Raw genomic sequence first — 18,999 nt, forward strand, 5'->3', positions numbered from 1 at the left:
TTCTCCCCTAACAAATGTGCCAGTGATGCACTAGCAATCAACACATACCGGAGCACTGACCAACTGGCCTAGATATTGGTGCTTTCGTGACAACTGGGAACTTGAAGAAAATGAGGTCAAATCATCTTCAGGTCGGAAAGTCGGAGCTCTAGAAAGATGCCCGAGTTTCTAACTTGGTATTCCGAGTTGGATGATCCGGCCAAACTATTTTTTTTGGGGGGGGGCAGGTACCCTAGCCAGTCACTTGCTCCATGCATTGACCTTTTGAGAAATATGTTTTTTTGTTTATTATGCAGTACATGATGCATGGGATAGAATGTAGGGCGGGGTCGACTCCCCTAACAATGGAAAAGGCATTGCAAATTGCAAAAGGCTCATTTGCACTTTTTCCTTGGAACTATTGAAGGCTGTCCTATAAATAACAAATACTGCAGCCTAGGATATCCACAATGTATGAACTGTTGCATTTGTTCCAATCAAACCTCTACAACCTTCGAACGCTCTTCATCAATTCACCAAAGTGATAAACATAGACAACACTATTTTATTTTTTAGTATTGATTAATTTTGTTTCATTGATGAATGCGTCAGAGTTATGTCCATGTTGCTAAGGCATGTAGCGCTAAACTAAAAGTTCCGTTGCAGTGAAATGGGTTGGGTTCCTCTCACCACAGAAGAAGAAAAAGCAGGAAGTGCCTGCCTCTACCAATGCTGTGGTCGTTTGCATGTTCATTATTTACTAGCTACAGTAAGTAGGTGGGCAAGTTCAAGTATTTGTATTTTGTGTAAAGATCAATAGACTGTAAGGTAAGCCGCCATTACACTTTTATTTATAGCGGTTAACATATGGCCATGTCAATTGCAGTTACTTTGCATTTTGTTCACGCAAGAGCTTGCACCAGTAAAACCCGTTTTCTTGCTTGCTTATACATGACTTAGTAGGACACCCAGGTAACAGTTAGTGAATGAGTTGAAATGACTAGCTAGTTCTTCTTTTAAAAGCAATCGTGATGGGGGGTCTCAGATTTCGGGTTTAGAGCATCTTCATGTCTTTAATCATATCTAGTTTTGTCTTAACATTTAGTGTTGGTGTGGACCACCCATGTAATATAATGTGTTCAGTCATCTAAAATCATGTCTTCTCATGTACTTATTATCCCATCACTACCGGCCATCAAGTTCCATGGCAAGTCCAGAGACACCAGGAGATGAGAGTATGGAGCGGAGGTCCGGGGCTGCAGGGGTAAGCTGTTCAGGAACGCCTACCAAACTTGGCCCCTCAGGTGCCAACGTAGACTCCCAGCTACAAGATGCCGTCCACTTAAAAACGGAGGGGAACAAATTCTACAAAGAGAAAAAGCTTCGGTCTGCAATTGGACGTTACCACCGTTCGTTGCTCATTCTGCGTAGTTTAGACTCTGATGTCACTGCGGCAGTGAAGGGGTTTGGTCCTGAGGCTCCTGTACTCACCCCAGGACAGGAAGAACTACTTAGGAACACACAGGTCGACTGCTACAACAATTTAGCAGGTATTACAGGCCTTGACATGTTTCATGCAGTAGATGAGTTGTTTCAAATTATCCACTTAAAGGAGGATAATACGAAGCATAATGCACAATCCGCCTCTTTCTGGACTTACCTTTATCTTCTCTTTTCTGTCACTTGGTCTCCCCCTCTCTCAGCCTGTCTGCTGCAGAGGGAGTGTGTCGACTACACGCGTGTCCAGGAGTACAGCTTGCGGGTGTTGCAGTTGCGGCCAGATGACATCAAGGCCCTGTACAGAGCAGGAGTGGCCACTCTGGAGCTGGGAGACGCACAGAGCGCCAAGCAATACCTCACTCAGGCCAGCAAGGGACAACCCAATGGTAGCTCAGCTTTTTGGTTACTGTCTTCCTGTTTAGGGGCTGCTGTCCCTACCACAGCCTTTCAGTAAAACAAAACAGATTATTGATGATTTGTGAGGGTGTGTTATAAGCCTAGGCATACGGTACAATTCCCCAACAGAATGAAGTAGAACACAATATATTGTATTATTGTCTCTATGCTATTCCCATTCCCCTAATGTTGATTGAAATTGAAATCACTGTATTTGTGACTGTCTCTCTTTGACAGACACTAATGTGAGGAGGCACCTGCAGCGAGCAGAGGAGAGGCTGACCACGGAGTACCAGAAGGAGAAGGCTCTGTACCGGGGCATGTTCTCCAGTTAGAGAGCCAGGGAGGGGGCCAGCGGAGGAGTCACCCAGAATTAAGTTCCCATCAGGAGGGATGTTCTGTTGTTCTGACCCTGAGGATTGAGAAGAGAAGAAAAGAGGAACCAAGCCTGGACTGGACACATAGATCATTGATTCTGTGCAGAGCCTTGATCAGGCTGATCCTATTGAAGATCATGTTATGCTATAGAGAGTATTTGTGCCTGATGACCAACAAGGAGATGGAGCTAAATTGTTGGAGGTTCAGCATAAGGGTTGAAGGTCAAAGCGAGGGTGCTAAAGAGAGACTATTTGTGCACTGTTCAAACTCAGTCCTGTAATGCCTTCTGAAAGTGGTTGTTTATGGTCACATAATCAGTCATGTTCCTTTTTGTGTACAAAATGTTTTGATTAAAGTTAATAAAAAAAAATTTACTTTTTTTTTTTTTTTTTACTTTTTACTTATTTACTACAGCAATATACCAAACGTTAGGAACACCTTCCTAATGTTGAGTTTTGCCCTCAGAACAGCCTCAATTCATTGCGGCATGGACTCTACAAGGTGTCAAGCATTCCACGGGTGCTGGCCCATGTTGACTCCAATGCTTCCCACAGTTGTTAAGTTGGCTGGATGTCCTTTGCGTGGTGGACCATTCTTGATACACACGGGAAACTTGAGCGTGAAAAACCCAGCAGCATTACAGTTCTTGACACAAACCGGTGCGCCTGGCACTTACAACCATACCCTGTTCATAGGCACTTGTCTTGCCCACTTACCTTCTGAATGGAACTCATAAACAATCCATGTCTCAAGGCTTAAAAATCCTTCTTTAACATGTCTCCTCCCCTTCATCTATACTGATTGAAGTGGATTTAACAAGTGACATCAATAAGGGATCATAGCTTTCACCTGGTCAGTCTATGTCATGGAAATAGCAGCTGTTCATAATGTTTTATACCTCAGTGTAGAAGTGTTGGAGATGGATGTATTCACAGAGTCAAAAGTTTAATTAGAAGTTTCCTTTATTAATAATAATCCAAGATACACACATTTGTTTCAAATAACATTTTATTCTTAGTATTACTTTATTGAGATCCATTTCAAAATCCTGAGCACAATATCAATTTATAGCACAATTTGTTTGTTGATTTTGGTCTTTATGGCCAATATGATTGTACTTCAAAGGCAACATACAGTATATAAGGTTTGATTTGATATACACTCAGAGAGGAGAACAAGCTTACGATAGCCATGATAGCGCACAGAGATAAGTCACAGAGTTGCATGCAGAGGGGACCACTCACAGTCACACACTACTGAGAGTCAAGTTCAACAGATTCATAACATTGGCACCGCCTTATCAACCAAAATACAACCGACTGTAATATTGACAGTAACTTAGTGGTTTGGGGTTTTAGGCTGGGATTCTGTACAGCACTTTGAGATATCAGCTGATGTAAGAAGGGCTATATAAATACATTTGATTTAGTGGCAAAAACACTATTTCATTTATTGTGATCATCTCACTTTCTAGACGTCTTGTGTTTCAAACTCAGAGACCTCACTGAGCTAAACACCCTTCTACTCAGGTCCCTCAGTGAGCGTGAGCGTGTGAGGGTTGCCCGAGAAGGAGGTGGGGATGGCGAGAATGATGGGGAGGAGAGAGGAGGAGAGAGGGAGGGACAGCTTCCCTCCAGACTCTGAGAGCGAGAGAGGTGGAAGAGGCTGGCAGTAGAGGACAGGCGCTTGTCTTCTTCCCCTCTTCTTCCCAACGCCAACGGACGAACCCGCTCCATGCTGAGCTCCAGGGAGGAGGTCCACTGTGCCCCCCTCAGACGCTCCTCTTTCTGGGCTCGAGGCTCCAGCACGTCCCCCTGGGACTCACTGCGGAACAGAGCTCGTCTGGACAGCCTCAGGCTGGAGCTACGCTTGTCCCAGCCACCACCACCACCCTTCCCTTTGCGTTTTGAGGCACTGCTCTCTTTCTCTCGCCTCTCTGCCTTGGCATGCTTCTCCTTTTGGTCATCTTTCTCCTTTCTCCTGATCCCCTCTCTCTTCCACCTCTCCTTGTTCTCCTCTTCTTCAGCCTCTTTCCCCCATGAACGTCCTTCGAAGCCCCTCCAGAGTTTGGCTGCCCCCTTCTTTGGCATCTGGGCCGTGTCGTGACTGCGTTCCTCTCCCCAGTTGCTGCTGTAACACCTCTGTTTCCTGTGGAAGCTGCTCACTGTCGATGCCCTCACCAACTCCTTGGATGCATGCTTCCCCTGGTAGAGCCCCTCCCCATCCACCCTCTTCCATCCTTCTCCCTCCCCATCTACCCTCCATCTACCCCCTCCACCCCCTGCACCCTGCCGTAGTGACCCCCCTCTGGGCTGGATGCTGCCCCTTTGTGGTGAGCTGCTGTCCCTGACGCGAGGCAGGGAGCACTGGAATGGGTCATCCCGCCGGAACACAGAGAATGGAGTATTGGCAAGGGGGGAGGGCTGGAGAGGGCGGGGTGGGGAGCGTACCCTGGGGCGGTCACGGGACGAGGGGGAAGAGGCGGTGTCAGATGTGGAAGGGGTTTGTTGGCAGTGGAAGGTGTGTGTGTGGTGGTGGGTGACATGATGATGGGTAGGTGGGTGAGTTGAGGTGGACTGGTAAGGGTGATTGGGGCTACTGGAATGTGGACTGGAGGAGTTGGGAGGTGTGAGGCCGGAGTGGGACTGTGGGGAGTGGGTGACACTGAGGGACAGCTGGATCGGCCTCTGGGGGTCAAGGTCAGTCTTGTTACTGGCGTGGAGGTGATGGACGCTGGAATAATCATGATGATGAGACTGGTGGTCATTCTGGGCTATCTGGTGGGAGGAAGGGGAGGAGCTTTGGGCTTTAAACTCTGACCCCTGACCTCTTCTCTCGGCGTCGCTCTGGAAGCAGTCAACATCCAGCTCTACGCCCTGCTCCATCAGGCCCACCACCACAGCCCGGGGCAGGCCAGAGAGACGGGAGATCTCCCCCACCATCGCAGAGTCCTCGCTGAGCTTACTAGGGCTGGCATCCGGGGCATTGACGCTGGGTTGGCTCCTTGTCACTTTCCCTGGTGAAGAATCCAGTCCACTCCAGTCCAGCGAGCGGGAGAACCCTAGCCCTGACCCAGCCCCTGACCCGGTGACCTCCAGAGAGCTCCGGTGATTGAGGTTGGAGGGACATGTTGAGATGCGTGGCCGAGACCTCAGGGCAGGGGTGGGAGTGGCGGCGGTGGAGAGGGAGGTGGAAGGAGAGGGGGAGGCAGTGGGGATAGCATGGTCACTCCTTAATACACCACTAGTGCTAATACCTTCCTTGGAGTTTGTGTCTAAACCCAGGTTTTTGTTCAGATTGGGGCTGAGGTTGAGACTGAGGTTGAGGTGGAGGTTGATTTTGAGGTCCTCTCCTGTCACAGAGGGCAGGTGGCCCAGGTTGATGGAGTTCCTACTGGCCTTCTTACCGATATTGCTGAGGCTGATCCGCGCAGAGTTACCCAGAAAAGACTTGCAGGGCGTCACACTGCCCCCTGTCAGGTTGGAGGGGGTACTGCGACTCTCGAAGGCCAACAGCGACTGAGTGGAGCCGTGGCCAGGGGTTCTGGGCCCCCTGTGGCAACCTGGCCCAGGGGTGGCAGTAGGGGTGGTGTCAGAGGGGGAAACCCGGCTGCGGTACTGACGAGCCAGCCTGGTGATGTACTGCTCCAGCTGGGTGAAGGTGGAGGGGTGAGGAGGCTGGGGGGGCCGGAAGAGGGGGGTGGACTGAGATTCCTCAGCCTGGGCAGAGGAGTCCGGACTCGGGGAGAGGCGAGAGGAGGGTGAGGGGTCCTGACTGGAGGTGAAGAGGGGGCTCTGGAGGGCCACGGCATGGAGGGGGCTGGGGTAATGGTACACCTCCTTGGTCCTCCGGGACACCAGATCAGAACAGAACCTGGGGTCGAGTTGGGGTCGGGGGTCAGCGAGTGGGAGGAGGGAGCCGGGATGGGGGTCACCCAGGCTGGAGCACAGGTCAGACAGGAAGAAGAGACTGTTCATTTCCAGGTCACCTGGGTTCAAAGGACGAGAGTGAAAGTTTATGAATGTCAGTCAGCTTATAAAGAAGCAAAAGCAATTATCTAGGACTATGGTCCCAGGAAGGACTCTCTGGAAAACAGTGACATTTATCTAGGACTATGGTCCCAGGATTCTCTGGAAAACAGTGACATTTATCTAGGACTATGGTCCCAGGACTCTCTGGAAAACAGTGACATTTATCTAGGACTATGGTCCCAGGACTCTCTGGAAAACAGTGACATTTATCTAGGACTATGGTCCCAGGACTCTCTGGAAAACTACTGGTTAAATACAGATGAACTGTACTGAAGTGTAAGTGTGTTTATGTGAGTGCATTTGAATGTCCATATGCATGTTATATCTGACCCGTAGATACTGGTCTCCTATCACTGATCTCTGTGGTCTCCTCAATGCGCTGAGTTCTTGGCTGCTGCGTGGCCTCCGGCCACTGGATGTCACTGTGGTCTGCAGAGAGGGGCCGTTGTTCCCACAGCCTGAAGGCTCCCCCTGAGGGTGCTCCTGGTCCAGCCCGGACTTGCCCACCTGGTACTGGACCCCCCTGGGCCAGGACTGCCTCACTGGACACAGAGTAGCAGGAGTCTGATAGGGAGCTGCCACTGACCGAATAAAAGCCTACGAGGGTGGGAGAAATAAAGTGAGGGGAAGAGAGATGGGAGAGAGAAAGATAAATAGAAAGAAAGAAAGAAAGAAAGAAAGAAAGAAAGAAAGAAAGAAAAGAAGGGAGTGTAGGTCCAGAGAAAGAGTGATTTGCAAGAAAGGAGTGAGTAAGTGGTGTTGAAAAGATAACATGAGAGGGTAAATAAAGGAACAGGGACAGAAAAGTTGAAGGTTAATGTTTAATACGGCTTTGCAACACGGTATCTCACAAAGTAAACAAAACTTGAGGTGAGAAGTGTTGTTGGGCAAAGCCAGGGCCAGATTACCGAACGAGCATGCAGGGGCCCCCCAGATAGCCTATTACGAACATGGCGGTCGGGGCCCCCCCAGATAGCATATGAACACGTCACAAGCCATTGTTTATTCGGGTGGGGGGAGGGGGCCTGGAGGTAGGTATCCCAGGGCTCCAGATGTGATAGTCCAGCCCTGGCCAAAGCCGTATGAGTGTCACAGACCACCCCCAAAAGACCCCCATGGTAGGATCACACAGTCCAGTACCTGAGCTGGGCCTGGAATCATAGTCCACCTGGACTGCACCATCAAGGTCCGGGGGAGAGCAGGTCAGACGGGGCATCCCAAGAGAGGGTGGACCAGCGTGAGTCATCCCCACCAACCCCATCACCTCTGGAATGAACCAGCCCATCTCCACCAGAGTTCCCCACACGGTCCTTGTCCAATGTGCTGGTGTGGCATGGCAACACTGTTTCTGAAGGGGGAGAGGGAACCTGAAAAACAGAAAAACGGGTGTTCGAGTCACAGCATGTCTTTAAAGAGATGATAATTAGAGAGTGGTGTAGAATGGATCTCTAATGTTCTTATTTACCAAACACTGATGTCATCAGCCTTACTGGAAGTTCTGGAACACTCGTGTTTCAAGACTCAGACACAAAAACAGAATATGACGTATTCTTTCTCCTCAATAGCCAATTCATTACTTTCTTCTTACTTAGATGAACGTGATTACTCATGACCTCTGCGGTGATGCCCTAATATTAGCCTGATTGGGTGATAGGGGTGGGGGGACAACAGGGGGCTTTGTTCACTGCCAGGCCTGATCAATCCTCCGTTACTACGGAGATAAACAGGAGACAATACAGGTGACTCATACTGCCTAACTGAGAAGGGAAGGTGTCCCAAATGGCACCCTATTCACTATGTAGTGCACTATTTTTGACCAGGACCCACAGGGCGATGGTCAAAAGTAGTGCACTACATAGGGAATAGGGTGCCATTTAGGATGTATTCTAACTCAGAGGGGGACTTAAAGGAAGAATAGGGGAAGACAGATGATGTAACAAAGAGCAGAAGGAGAGAGGGATAAGGGGGGGATGACAGGGGGGGTGGGTGCAGGGAAAAAAGTTAGACCTTGATCCTGCTTACCAGCCATGTTTGGTTTTCTCTGTCTCTCGCTACTTTTTCCACATTTGATGAAGTTAGAAAATGTATTTTATAAGGGGAAGTGAGTGGGTGCTTGAGAGTGGGAGAGCTAATGGTGAGTGAAAAGTGGAGTGAAAGAGCAAGTATATGAAAGAGGTAGTGGGGGAGGGGGTTGCCTGTGAGAGGCAGAGAGTGGCATCTTAACCCCCCCAACCCCCAACCCCACTCCATAATAAGTTAAAGCCACCCCCTCCTCACCATAGCTACAGCTGCTCTCTGGTTCCTGCTCTCTGGTTCCTGCTCACTCCACCCACACAACAGACGTAGCAGAAGTATATCTAACTCACCCAGAGCCTGCCTGCCACACACTAAAACACAAATAGCAAATAATACTAAGACTAACACTAGCTTGCGCAAGCACACAAACACACTGATAACCGTCAGGGCCATGTTCACCCCCCACACTCTTCCATGGACATAATGTGAACCATGTTACCCCAGTGTAATGTTACAGTGAGATGGTTGTGATCAAATCAGGAGGAGAGAGAGAGAGGTGGAGGCCCTCAGCGCTAAGAGCTCTGTAATATGATATCCCTCTATGTGAGACAGAGAGACACAGACATTTACCCGAAAGAAACAATATATCTACACAATGCACAGACAAATCACAGCAAATACTCCAATTAGAATGAAGGACTACATAATATGAATGTACATAACATACTTTTGTGACGTACTTTCATTAGGTATCTACAGTATGTAGGGCTTACGAACACTTTACGAATGCTCTATAAAGCCTTTAATTTGTTATTTTCAGAATGGGGCGCATCATTGTGATAACGCTAAATACTTTGAGATGTCATGTTGGGAAAGGTAAGCTACATTATCAACAGCACCAGCAGGCAAACATTGGTTATTGATAAACATATGCTTATGCATTGCACACTATGCATTATTGATTAATTCTGTTTAATTTAACTGAAGAAGCAGAGGAGACTGACGTTTCAATCCAAGATAATGCCCTCTGACGTCATGTTTCTCTGCGTGGGCTGGAGGTTGATATAGGGCCAGCAATACATGTCATGGTCCAAATGTACATAGAAGAATGCTGGTGAGGGTGATCACAGTGTAGGCTTTGGCAGCAAATCAAGTGTTGATGGGGTGCAACAGTACTGTACTACTGTTACCCCACTGTGATAGTTAAAATAGCCAGAGAGAGAGAGAGACTCACTGCAGTCTTATCTCCAGTCATCTTTCCCCTCTTCCCTCTCTACCATCTTACATTTTCCCTCTTCCCTCTCTACCATCTTCCATCTCACCTTTTCCCTCTTCCCTCTCTACCATCTTCCATCTCACCTTTCCCTCTTCCCTCTCTACCACCTTCCATATCACTTTTTCCCTCTCCCCTCTCTCCTCTTCCCTCTCCCCTCTCTCCTCTTCCCTCTCCCCTCTCTACCACCTTCCATATCACTTTTTCCCTCTCCCCTCTCTCCTCTTCCCTCTCCCCTCTTCCCATCTCTCCTCTTCCCTCTCTCCTCTTCCCTCTCCCCTCTCTACCACCTTCCATATCACTTTTTCCCTCTCCCCCCTCTCCTCTTCCCTCTCTCCTCTTCCCTCTCCCCTCTCTACCACCTTCCATATCACTTTTTCCCTCTCCCCTCTCTCCTCTTCCCTCTCTCCTCTTCCCTCTCCCCTCTCTACCACCTTCCATATCACTTTTTCCCTCTCCCCTCTTCCCTCTCTCCTCTTCCCTCTCCCCTCTCTCCTCTCCCCTCTCTACCACCTTCCATATCACTTTTTCCCTCTCCCCTCTCTCCTCTTCCCTCTCCCCTCTCTCCTCTTCCCTCTCTCCTCTTCCCTCTCCCCTCTCTCCTCTCCCCTCTCTCCTCTTCCCTCTCTCCTCTTCCCTCCCCCCTCTCTCCTCTTCCCTCTCTACCACCTTCCATATCACTTTTTCCCTCTCCCCTCTCTCCTCTTCCCTCTCTCCTCTCCCCTCTCTACCACCTTCCATATCACTTTTTCCCTCTCCCCTCTCTCCTCTTCCCTCTCCCCTCTCTCCTCTTCCCTCTCCCCTCTCTCCTCTTCCCTCTCTCCTCTCTACCACCTTCCATATCACTTTTTCCCTCTTCCCTCTCTCCTCTCTCCTCTTCCCTCTCCCCTCTCTACCACCTTCCATATAACTTTTTCCCTCTCCCCTCTCTCCTCTTCCCTCTCCCCTCTCTCATCTTCCCTCTCTCCTCTTCCCTCTCTCCTCTCTCCTCTTCCCTCTCCCCTCTCTCCTCTCCCCTCTCTACCACCTTCCATATCACTTTTTCCCTCTCCCCTCTCTCCTCTTCCCTCTCCCCTCTCTCCTCTCCCCTCTCTACCACCTTCCATATCACTTTTTCCCTCTCCCCTCTTCCCTCTCCCCTCTCTCCTCTTCCCTCTCCCCTCTCTACCACCTTCCATATCACTTTTTCCCTCTCCCCTCTTCCCTCTCCCCTCTCTCCTCTTCCCTCTCCCCTCTCTCCTCTTCCCTCTCTCCTCTTCCCTCTCCCCTCTCTCCTCTCCCCTCTCTACCACCTTCCATATCACTTTTTCCCTCTCCCCTCTCTCCTCTTCCCTCTCCCCTCTCTCCTCTCCCCTCTCTACCACCTTCCATATCACTTTTTCCCTCTCCCCTCTTCCCTCTCCCCTCTCTCCTCTTCCCTCTCCCCTCTCTACCACCTTCCATATCACTTTTTCCCTCTCCCCTCTCTCCTCTTCCCTCTCCCCTCTCTCCTCTTCCCTCTCCCCTCTCTACCACCTTCCATATCACTTTTTCCATCTCCCCTCTCTCCTCTTCCCTCTCCCCTCTTCCCTCTCTCCTCTTCCCTCTCCCCTCTCTCCTCTTCCCTCTCCCCTCTCTCCTCTTCCCTCTCCCCTCTCTACCACCTTCCATATCACTTTTTCCCTCTCCCCTCTCTCCTCTTCCCTCTCCCCTCTCTCCTCTTCCCTCTCCCCTCTCTACCACCTTCCATATCACTTTTTCCCTCTCCCCTCTCTCCTCTTCCCTCTCCCCTCTCTCCTCTTCCCTCTCTCCTCTTCCCTCTCTCCTCTCCCCTCTTCCCTCTCCCCTCTCTCCTCTTCCCTCTCCCCTCTCTCCTCTTCCCTCTCTCCTCTTCCCTCTCTCCTCTCCCCTCTTCCCTCTCCCCTCTCTCCTCTTCCCTCTCCCCTCTCTCCTCTTCCCTCTCTCCTCTTCCCTCTCCCCTCTCTCCTCTTCCCTCTCCCCTCTCTCCTCTTCCCTCTCCCCTCTCTACCACCTTCCATATCACTTTTTCCCTCTCCCCTCTCTCCTCTTCCCTCTCCCCTCTCTACCACCTTCCATATCACTTTTTCCCTCTCCCCTCTCTCCTCTTCCCTCTCCCCTCTCTCCTCTCCCCTCTTCCCTCTCTCCTCTCCCCTCTCCCCTCTTCCCAGTGGGCAGAATTGGGTCGGTGATAACATTGGTCACGTTGGAAACAACAACAGCAGAAGCAACTTGTCTCTCAATCTGTTGTTTAATATGCTAATAGGGTCTGCGTTGGCGGATGGAAGGGCAAGTAGAGCTACTCTCTATGGTGTTTGTGATGACTAATACCATTTAACATAGCATAGCTGCTGAACGTCACAGGGAATCTAAAGAGAATAAATTGGTGCAGTGTTTCTGAGAAGGAAAAAGCAGTAAGTAGAATGTTGTGCTGGTTCCTTACCTCGGGATCATTTGACCATTCTCTAATTGATTAATAAAAAGGGAATGACTTGAGTTGTCCCTATTACTGGAGCTAAGTGACTGTTCACCAAACACTATAACAACAAACCAGTATGGTAACCTACCCTACATGAGGACAGTGTTCACACTCAGGTTAAGCTTCAGACTTCCAAATCCATTATGAGGCAATGTAGAGCTCTGTGGCCTTCTGTATTCTATTCTTAGTATTGTACCAACTAGGCCTAACAGTTGTCCAAATGGTAACAATGAAAGCTGAAGGCCGCATCCATGGTGAGAGTTCAAATGAATAGGGTCTTTATTCAATAGGTCTACTTCAATGTGTGTACCAAATTGTCTTACTATGGGACTTTCCCAATCAAATGATCTTATCTCACACAAAAAGATCAATGTATTCACATACTACAGTAGCCTATTTACACAGAAGATTTTTGGCCAATACAGAATATAGAACTCTGTAGGCATCTGTCATCTACAGTATGACCTGACCTCGGTGTATGCTTGTATCTACAGGATGTGTACCAAGTGTACATTCTTTACACAGATACATTCTATGTCACCTCCTTGGGGAAAACTGGACTGTGAAAAGATGTGGATGTTGACAATCTCATCATATGAGATCCATAAAGGGGACAGAACCATAACACCCTTTGTATTCTACATAACCTTGACTGATACAAAACGGAATTAGAAGCAGTGGAGGCGGATGGATTACTGTCAATTCTATTAGACAGGTCAAACACCATTGTGTAATCAATAGCTATAGCTCCGTGCTTATGACTCCATCGATCAATCAAGGCTATTGAAGCGCAGCAGTCTGTTTGATGTAACGGGATAAAAATGCCCTACTGGCAGATCTGAATGCATTCATATTTAATAGCAACCAATCTTGTCAAGAGATCTGGGGCTACGCACTGACCTGTTGCCTGCGGGATGTCGCAGAGCCATCCGAGACTGCGCTCTCTAGGTTTTCCTCCTGTTGATCGGTGATGACAGTCACCGTGGTACCGGTGCTACTGGTGTCTTTGAGGTCCAGCGCCGCATCGATCATGTCCAGATGTTGGCCCCGGAGCAAATCCAGCTCAAGGATTCCAGCCAGGGTCGCTTTCAGCCGCTCGCCAATCCGAACCCGCTCCGTGCCAGACCAGAGCGAATTCACACAACTGCGGCGGCCAGGCATTGTAGAGGCTGAATCCGGGGCGCTTTAGACTAGGAGCTCAGTCTCAATGACAATGGGCTACGGTCCAGCTAAAGTCAGTGCAACATATGTTCTCACGATCGACAATATCGCAACATTGTATCCTCCCGCTCAGTTAAACCAATGATTCGTTGTCAAAATAGCCTAGCCTACTTAATTAAATCTAAGCCATATTACATTGAAGCACGTTGACTAAAAGAGTCAAATGTATGACACTAAAGAGATGATCAAACCATATTCCATCTTAATCCTCAATTTTGGTTTCGTATTATGATCACCCAATTGTGTCCGACCATTCAGTACTTCATGCAAATGATGTTCACGATAGACCCGACGTAACAATGCTGTAAATAACGTTACATTGGATCGAGAAAAATGTGTCCAGGGGGAGGAGCCGAGGAGATAACGTACCAAAGCTTGAACGGGATTGGCCAGGGAAGTTTTCGAATAAACGCCTTGAAAAGCCCTTGGCCGCCAAACTATTCCAGAACACACAGGAAAATGTTCAAATACACGATGAATGATGGGCTATAATAAAGGTTATAACGTCCACCACGTGCATACCTTAGTCTATAAAAGCATAATAACACAAAGACGCAAAGACTTGTGTTAAAAAGTGTTACAAAGACTCCTCGAATGAAGTATGTAGATTGACAAGTTTACTATTATTGTGAGTCTGAAAACGAAATGTTCAAGTTACAGTTGCCACAATCACCTATTTGGGTTGTATGGGACAAGTTATGCCCCTTTGGATTCGGACAGGTGCACCTCCCCCATCTCCACCCCCTGCTCTGTTATGTCAACCTTCAACCAGCAGAGAGCAGCCTTGTGACAACACCAGGTTCATTCCAAGAACAGTTTTGGTTTTGGCCTAGAGTAGTTTATTTGATCTCTAGATCTATTCTATAATTCATGTTTTCTCACTGTAAAACAAACCTGTATTTCAAAGGGGTATTGAGTATTTGAGTATTTCAAAGGGGATTGTTCAAACTCTAATTATGTAAGTGGGGCAACATTCTCCCACCTAGAGCGCAAGATACACAAATCCATAAAGCCCCGTTTTTCAAAGTGCATATAATGCAAAAGGAGAGGGATAAAGCATAACATAAAGATAACTAGAGCCCGCCCGATGCATCGATTGACTGATACTAGCCTTTCACATACATATTTGTATCGGTCTTTAAATATTTGTATCGGTCTACATAAAGCGCCGATATTATATACATATAATAAACAAATACCTCTGCTATTTTGCGATTTTTTTTTGACATTTTCAATGGTTGCCTGAAGAACTTTGAACATCATCCAGCCCTAGGTCACAACATGATTGGTTTGACAGGTGAGTAACTTGCCGTAGCGAGCGTATTTGAATAAGTAAATAATCAAAAGTCATCTTAACCAAGCAAGCAGCCCAGTCCTCATCACATTCTCAGTTAGTTAACGTTAGCTGGCCAGCAAGATATTTAGTTTAGCTATCTAGCCAGGAAGATAGTTGTTAATTTAGCTCGCTAGCTAGCAGTCTGCGATACTTATGTGTTAACACTGCCAAAGTGAACGCTCCTCGATACAAAAATAACGCTGTTATTGTCTCGGCCTATTATGTTTGCTAGTGGGCTTATTTGTTTAGTTTTCCGAAATATGCAATCGGCAAAAAGCAAGACATTTGGCGCAGATCTATCATTTCAGGCCATGTGCTTGCATTCATGATGTGAGATAAGTAACGTTAGCAAGCTAAATTAGGTGTGCCTAAAACCAGTGCCAAGCATTTCCCTGCATAGTTTTCAGCCATCAGCACATGCCATTTGGAGTTAGTGTATAGCCAATACATTTAGTATTGATGGTTACTGTCAGAAAACATTGTTGTAATGAACAGCTGTAATGGCATTAAGTGTTTATTTACATGACCTTTTGTAAACACTAGTAAATCTACTCAAGACAAGTGCTGATGATGGCACCTAGTGGTGACATTACGAACGGCATTTGTGAACTTGTCAACGCTTATTTGTGAACAGTGCAGTTTCAGATTGACTGAGACTCATTTTATTTAATCCAACCAGCCACCCCTTGTGGTGGTTTAGCACAAAAACCTTCCTTTGCATACTTCTTCTCCACTGCCATAGATAGGTACAATTTAAAGACGTGTCTAAGTATGGCGGCCCAGCGGGGTAAGAATTTGTTCTTAACTGACTTGCCTAGTTAAAGGTAAAATAATGGTCAACTAAACAAGTTTTGTATTTACTGTCGTATTTATAGAGGATATATAGTTGCTTTTCTGTGAAAATCCTGTAAACAACAAATAAAATGTTTTTAAATAATGTTCAGTTTAATATTTCGATAAGAAATCATCATTAAGAATATTTGTTCATTCTTGTGTAAAAAAAAAAAAAGTATGATTTTCATTCAACCTTTATAAAAACAACATATTGGCAGATATATCGCTAAACGGTGACTTTTGCCTCCCTAAAATCAGCATCGGACCCATCGGGCTCTAATGATAATACACAAGATACTGCCCAGACAATGCATGCCGGAATGAAGCATGCAACCTGACAACCAGCATTATGGGAATATTCTATTCAGGCCTTTGTGCCCTAATGATCACGTGTGTGGTCACCTGGAGCTGGCTATCAGTCCAGCCAAGGGTCAAAGAAGTCTGTGTGTATGTGTGAGAGAGAGAGAGAGATAAGGTGAAAGAGTGAGATCTAGAAGTTTTCACCACAACCCTTTGTAACAGAACTCTTGCAGACAACCCCTGGGGATTTGACAATATGGTGTCGGTATCCCAATCTCTAACTCTAAAATGATTCACACACAGACATCCATCATTCCAGATTGAGGTCCCCATGTATCTTAGTTTTCAAATGTACAGTGATTAATACAAACATGAATATATCACATATTGATTGTTTATGAGTAAGTAGATAGTATAACAGTAGATAGTATAACATTTAATTATTCCTTTCAAAACCACAAAATAATCCAATATCAAAACTATTAGCTACAGTTTGAGGTTTACATCCTCTGGAGTTGTTTGTTATTGTTCAACAGTGAGTGTGTGAGCCCTCGTGACACCAACGTCTGAGATATGCTGTAAGTGGTCTGAGATAACCAGTCTGTGTGAAGTGGATCTGAACCAATCATGAGGCCAGGACAAATACACAACATATCATTAGTACGAGGAGTGGGTCCAAGCTTTGTTCATGTAAGCATTCCCATAGCTTAGCCACGTATCGACCCCTCCCAGGGCAGCTCGCCTACCTATAAAAGCCAGCGGTGAACAGTGAAGTGTTGGGGTTTGTGCAAACTTCCACCTGAGGGGACTATTACCGTCAGCCTGGGTCAAGGACCACCGCCGGCACAAGCAGCCAGCAGCCACAGCAAGAAGCAACACCACCCCAAGAAGAAAAATGCCTCCCTTCGAGAAATCTATGGAGCTGATGTCTTTCAAGCAAAGAAAATGCCTTGGTTGGTGCTTCTATTCTAGTCGATTGTTTTATTCTGTAGTCATTCTTTATGATAGCTCTAGTCTTCTTGATCAATTATAATTATGGTGATTAAGATGATCATAGCCTATCATTGAAGAGTGCATGATACATTTTGGTCGATTCACCTGGTGTTTTAGTTCATTCAACACCCTATATTATAACTTCTGGTGGTCTATAATGAAGTGGTAATGTTCTTCTGTTATGCTTTTTCTAGCAACAAGACAACATGAAGTGTGCAGTATTCGTACCAAATTCCCAAACAAGTTACCCGTGAGTAATTTTGCATTTTGGTAAATGATTGCCTCCAATCAAATGCAAGGAATGCTAACAGTTGTCTATCTGTGTTCTCTAACTGTGAAGGTGATCGTAGAGCGTTACCTCCGTGAGAAAACCCTTCCCCTATTGGACAAGACCAAATTCCTGGTTCCATTCGAGCTGACCTTGGGTCAGTTCCTCTGTCTACTCAGGTGAGCACTGGTTGAGGGTGTGTGAAAAAGGATTTGTATTATGATAAAATCTATGTAGATTTGCTGACAGTCTGTGTGTTTAGTGTGCGTGTGTTTGCATATGGTATTGACCATGTCTTCACGGGACCCATGTGATAACCCCTCTTCCTATCCTCTACCTCTCCTCAGGAGTAAGATTGACTTGGAGTCCACCCAGGCTCTGTACCTGTTGGTGTCAGAGAGGAGCATGTCCTGCATGTCGTCCAGTATGGGAGACGTCTACTCCCAGTACAGCGACCCGGATGGCTTTCTTTACATCACCTATGCCTCACAGGACATGTTCGGAGGGGACGTGGACGCGACCCCTCCCTGCTGAGCCCAAACAATGGGCTCCTACTCAATTTTCTGAAAGATCTGTCTTCTCCTCACTTCCTCTCTTTCACTGCACTGATCTGGCAGAACTGGCCAGGTGAAAGCCAGTCCAAGTAATGATGAGCTTCCACCATATTGTTTTCTCCTGTCAAGTCTTTGACGATGAAGTGACAGTGAACGGGAGGAAACGGGGATTTTCAAGCACTTGAGATTGAGCTATTCTCCCGCCCTTCTACCTCACAAATGGACTGCGAATCACAGTACTGCACCTTCGTCCTTCTCTTGGTTCGTTTCTGACCCCTTCCAGCTCTACCAGAGCTGGACTGAGATGATTGAATACATCGATTAATGAAAGAGTCCAATGAGATTTAAGAGATAGAAAGAAACCTCTAATAACTCTTTAATAATTTTGTAAAATATCTGTCGAGATCATTGTCGTAACACCAGAGAGAAATAGGTTGGCGAAGGAAGCCCTACATTGTGGGTACTCACCCTGACAAGTGAAATTCCCTCCTGTTGGGATATTGTATAACTTCCAGGAACCACGAGGTCTGTTGGGTGCTCTGGGGTCTCCCCCAAGGGCCTATATCTCCTGTTACCTCCTCCACCCCTCAAAATAAATATGTTGAAATGGAGGAAAAGAAGATCAATGGGAAGATCTCAATTGTATCTCGTCTCCTTCTCAATACCCATTGGAGGAGAAGGCCGGAGGGGAGGGACCTCGAGCTTTCAAATCTAATGGGTTTTTAGATGGAGATGAGGAGAGAGGACGCGAGGAGTCTGCTGGTCTTACCTTTTAGCACTTTAAGCTCTCCTTTCGGTCTTCCGCATGAAACATAATTTCCACAAAATGTGAATTTGTGACTTTCAGGCACAGTGTTATTAAACTCAATGTTACAAGTCAGACTAAGTGTTATGCGTGTTATTTGGACTGTTTACACTCAATGAAGACTTAGATATGTTCATGTTGTATGTCTAACAACGCCGTGCTCTGTAAAATCAAATGTAATCGAAATTCCCAAATAAACTCCCTGTCCTTTTAATGTATAATATGGTTTGATTTTTGGCTAGTCAAACATCCTTGTAATTTACTATTCCCCATAGCATCATATAATCATCATAACAGCATGTATTTTCTGTTCAAGGACAAAGTCATGAATGCATGACTTCCCATGCATCACCTAAGTTCCAGTAACTTCAGAGAGTCATGAGTTATACTAGTCATGTATGATTATTGGAGCCAGACCTGTGCCCCATACAGACATACAGGAATGCCATGACACACACACACACACACACACACACACACACACACACACACACACACACACACACACACACACACACACACAGTACTTTCACACAAAGCTGCCATGCTACTTCCCACCTCGGTCTTAGATGTGACACCCTTCTACACATAGTTGTGTTACATGACCTCCTGGCTGTATTTCACAGTAAGGGTCAGTGT

The 18,999-nt window shown here is 46.9% G+C and overlaps 3 protein-coding genes across 4 annotated transcripts; 2 read left to right on the forward strand and 1 right to left on the reverse strand.

Annotated features, from left to right (window-relative positions):
- Positions 1-624: 624 nt before the first annotated feature.
- ttc9c (tetratricopeptide repeat domain 9C) lies at positions 625-2,632 on the forward strand. Of its 2 annotated transcripts, none has more exons than XM_035768152.1 (4): positions 625-748; positions 1,180-1,529; positions 1,683-1,865; positions 2,113-2,632. In XM_035768152.1, exons 2-4 carry the CDS (start codon positions 1,184-1,186, stop codon positions 2,208-2,210), a joined length of 627 nt encoding a protein of 208 aa, XP_035624045.1. In that variant the 5' UTR covers positions 625-748; positions 1,180-1,183; the 3' UTR covers positions 2,211-2,632. The 2 variants fall into 2 exon arrangements, with proteins under 2 accessions (XP_035624045.1, XP_035624039.1); XM_035768146.2 differs by having other exon boundaries at positions 656-807.
- Positions 2,633-3,179: 547 nt separating this feature from the next.
- LOC118381212 (uncharacterized) lies at positions 3,180-13,621 on the reverse strand. Its single transcript, XM_035768173.2, has 4 exons — positions 12,950-13,621; positions 7,425-7,651; positions 6,615-6,881; positions 3,180-6,241 (listed from the first exon to the last, which is right to left on the reverse strand). The coding sequence occupies exons 1-4, from the start codon at positions 12,976-12,978 to the stop codon at positions 3,717-3,719; spliced, it is 3,048 nt and encodes a 1,015-aa protein (XP_035624066.2). The 5' UTR covers positions 12,979-13,621; the 3' UTR covers positions 3,180-3,716.
- A 1,950-nt stretch (positions 13,622-15,571) lies between these two features.
- map1lc3cl (microtubule-associated protein 1 light chain 3 gamma, like) lies at positions 15,572-18,567 on the forward strand. Its single transcript, XM_035770364.2, has 4 exons — positions 15,572-16,693; positions 16,928-16,983; positions 17,074-17,180; positions 17,349-18,567. The coding sequence occupies exons 1-4, from the start codon at positions 16,636-16,638 to the stop codon at positions 17,533-17,535; spliced, it is 408 nt and encodes a 135-aa protein (XP_035626257.1). The 5' UTR covers positions 15,572-16,635; the 3' UTR covers positions 17,536-18,567.
- Positions 18,568-18,999: the final 432 nt, after the last annotated feature.

This window comes from Oncorhynchus keta, chromosome 4, assembly GCF_023373465.1.
Source record: "Oncorhynchus keta strain PuntledgeMale-10-30-2019 chromosome 4, Oket_V2, whole genome shotgun sequence".
Lineage (NCBI taxonomy): Eukaryota > Metazoa > Chordata > Actinopteri > Salmoniformes > Salmonidae > Oncorhynchus > Oncorhynchus keta.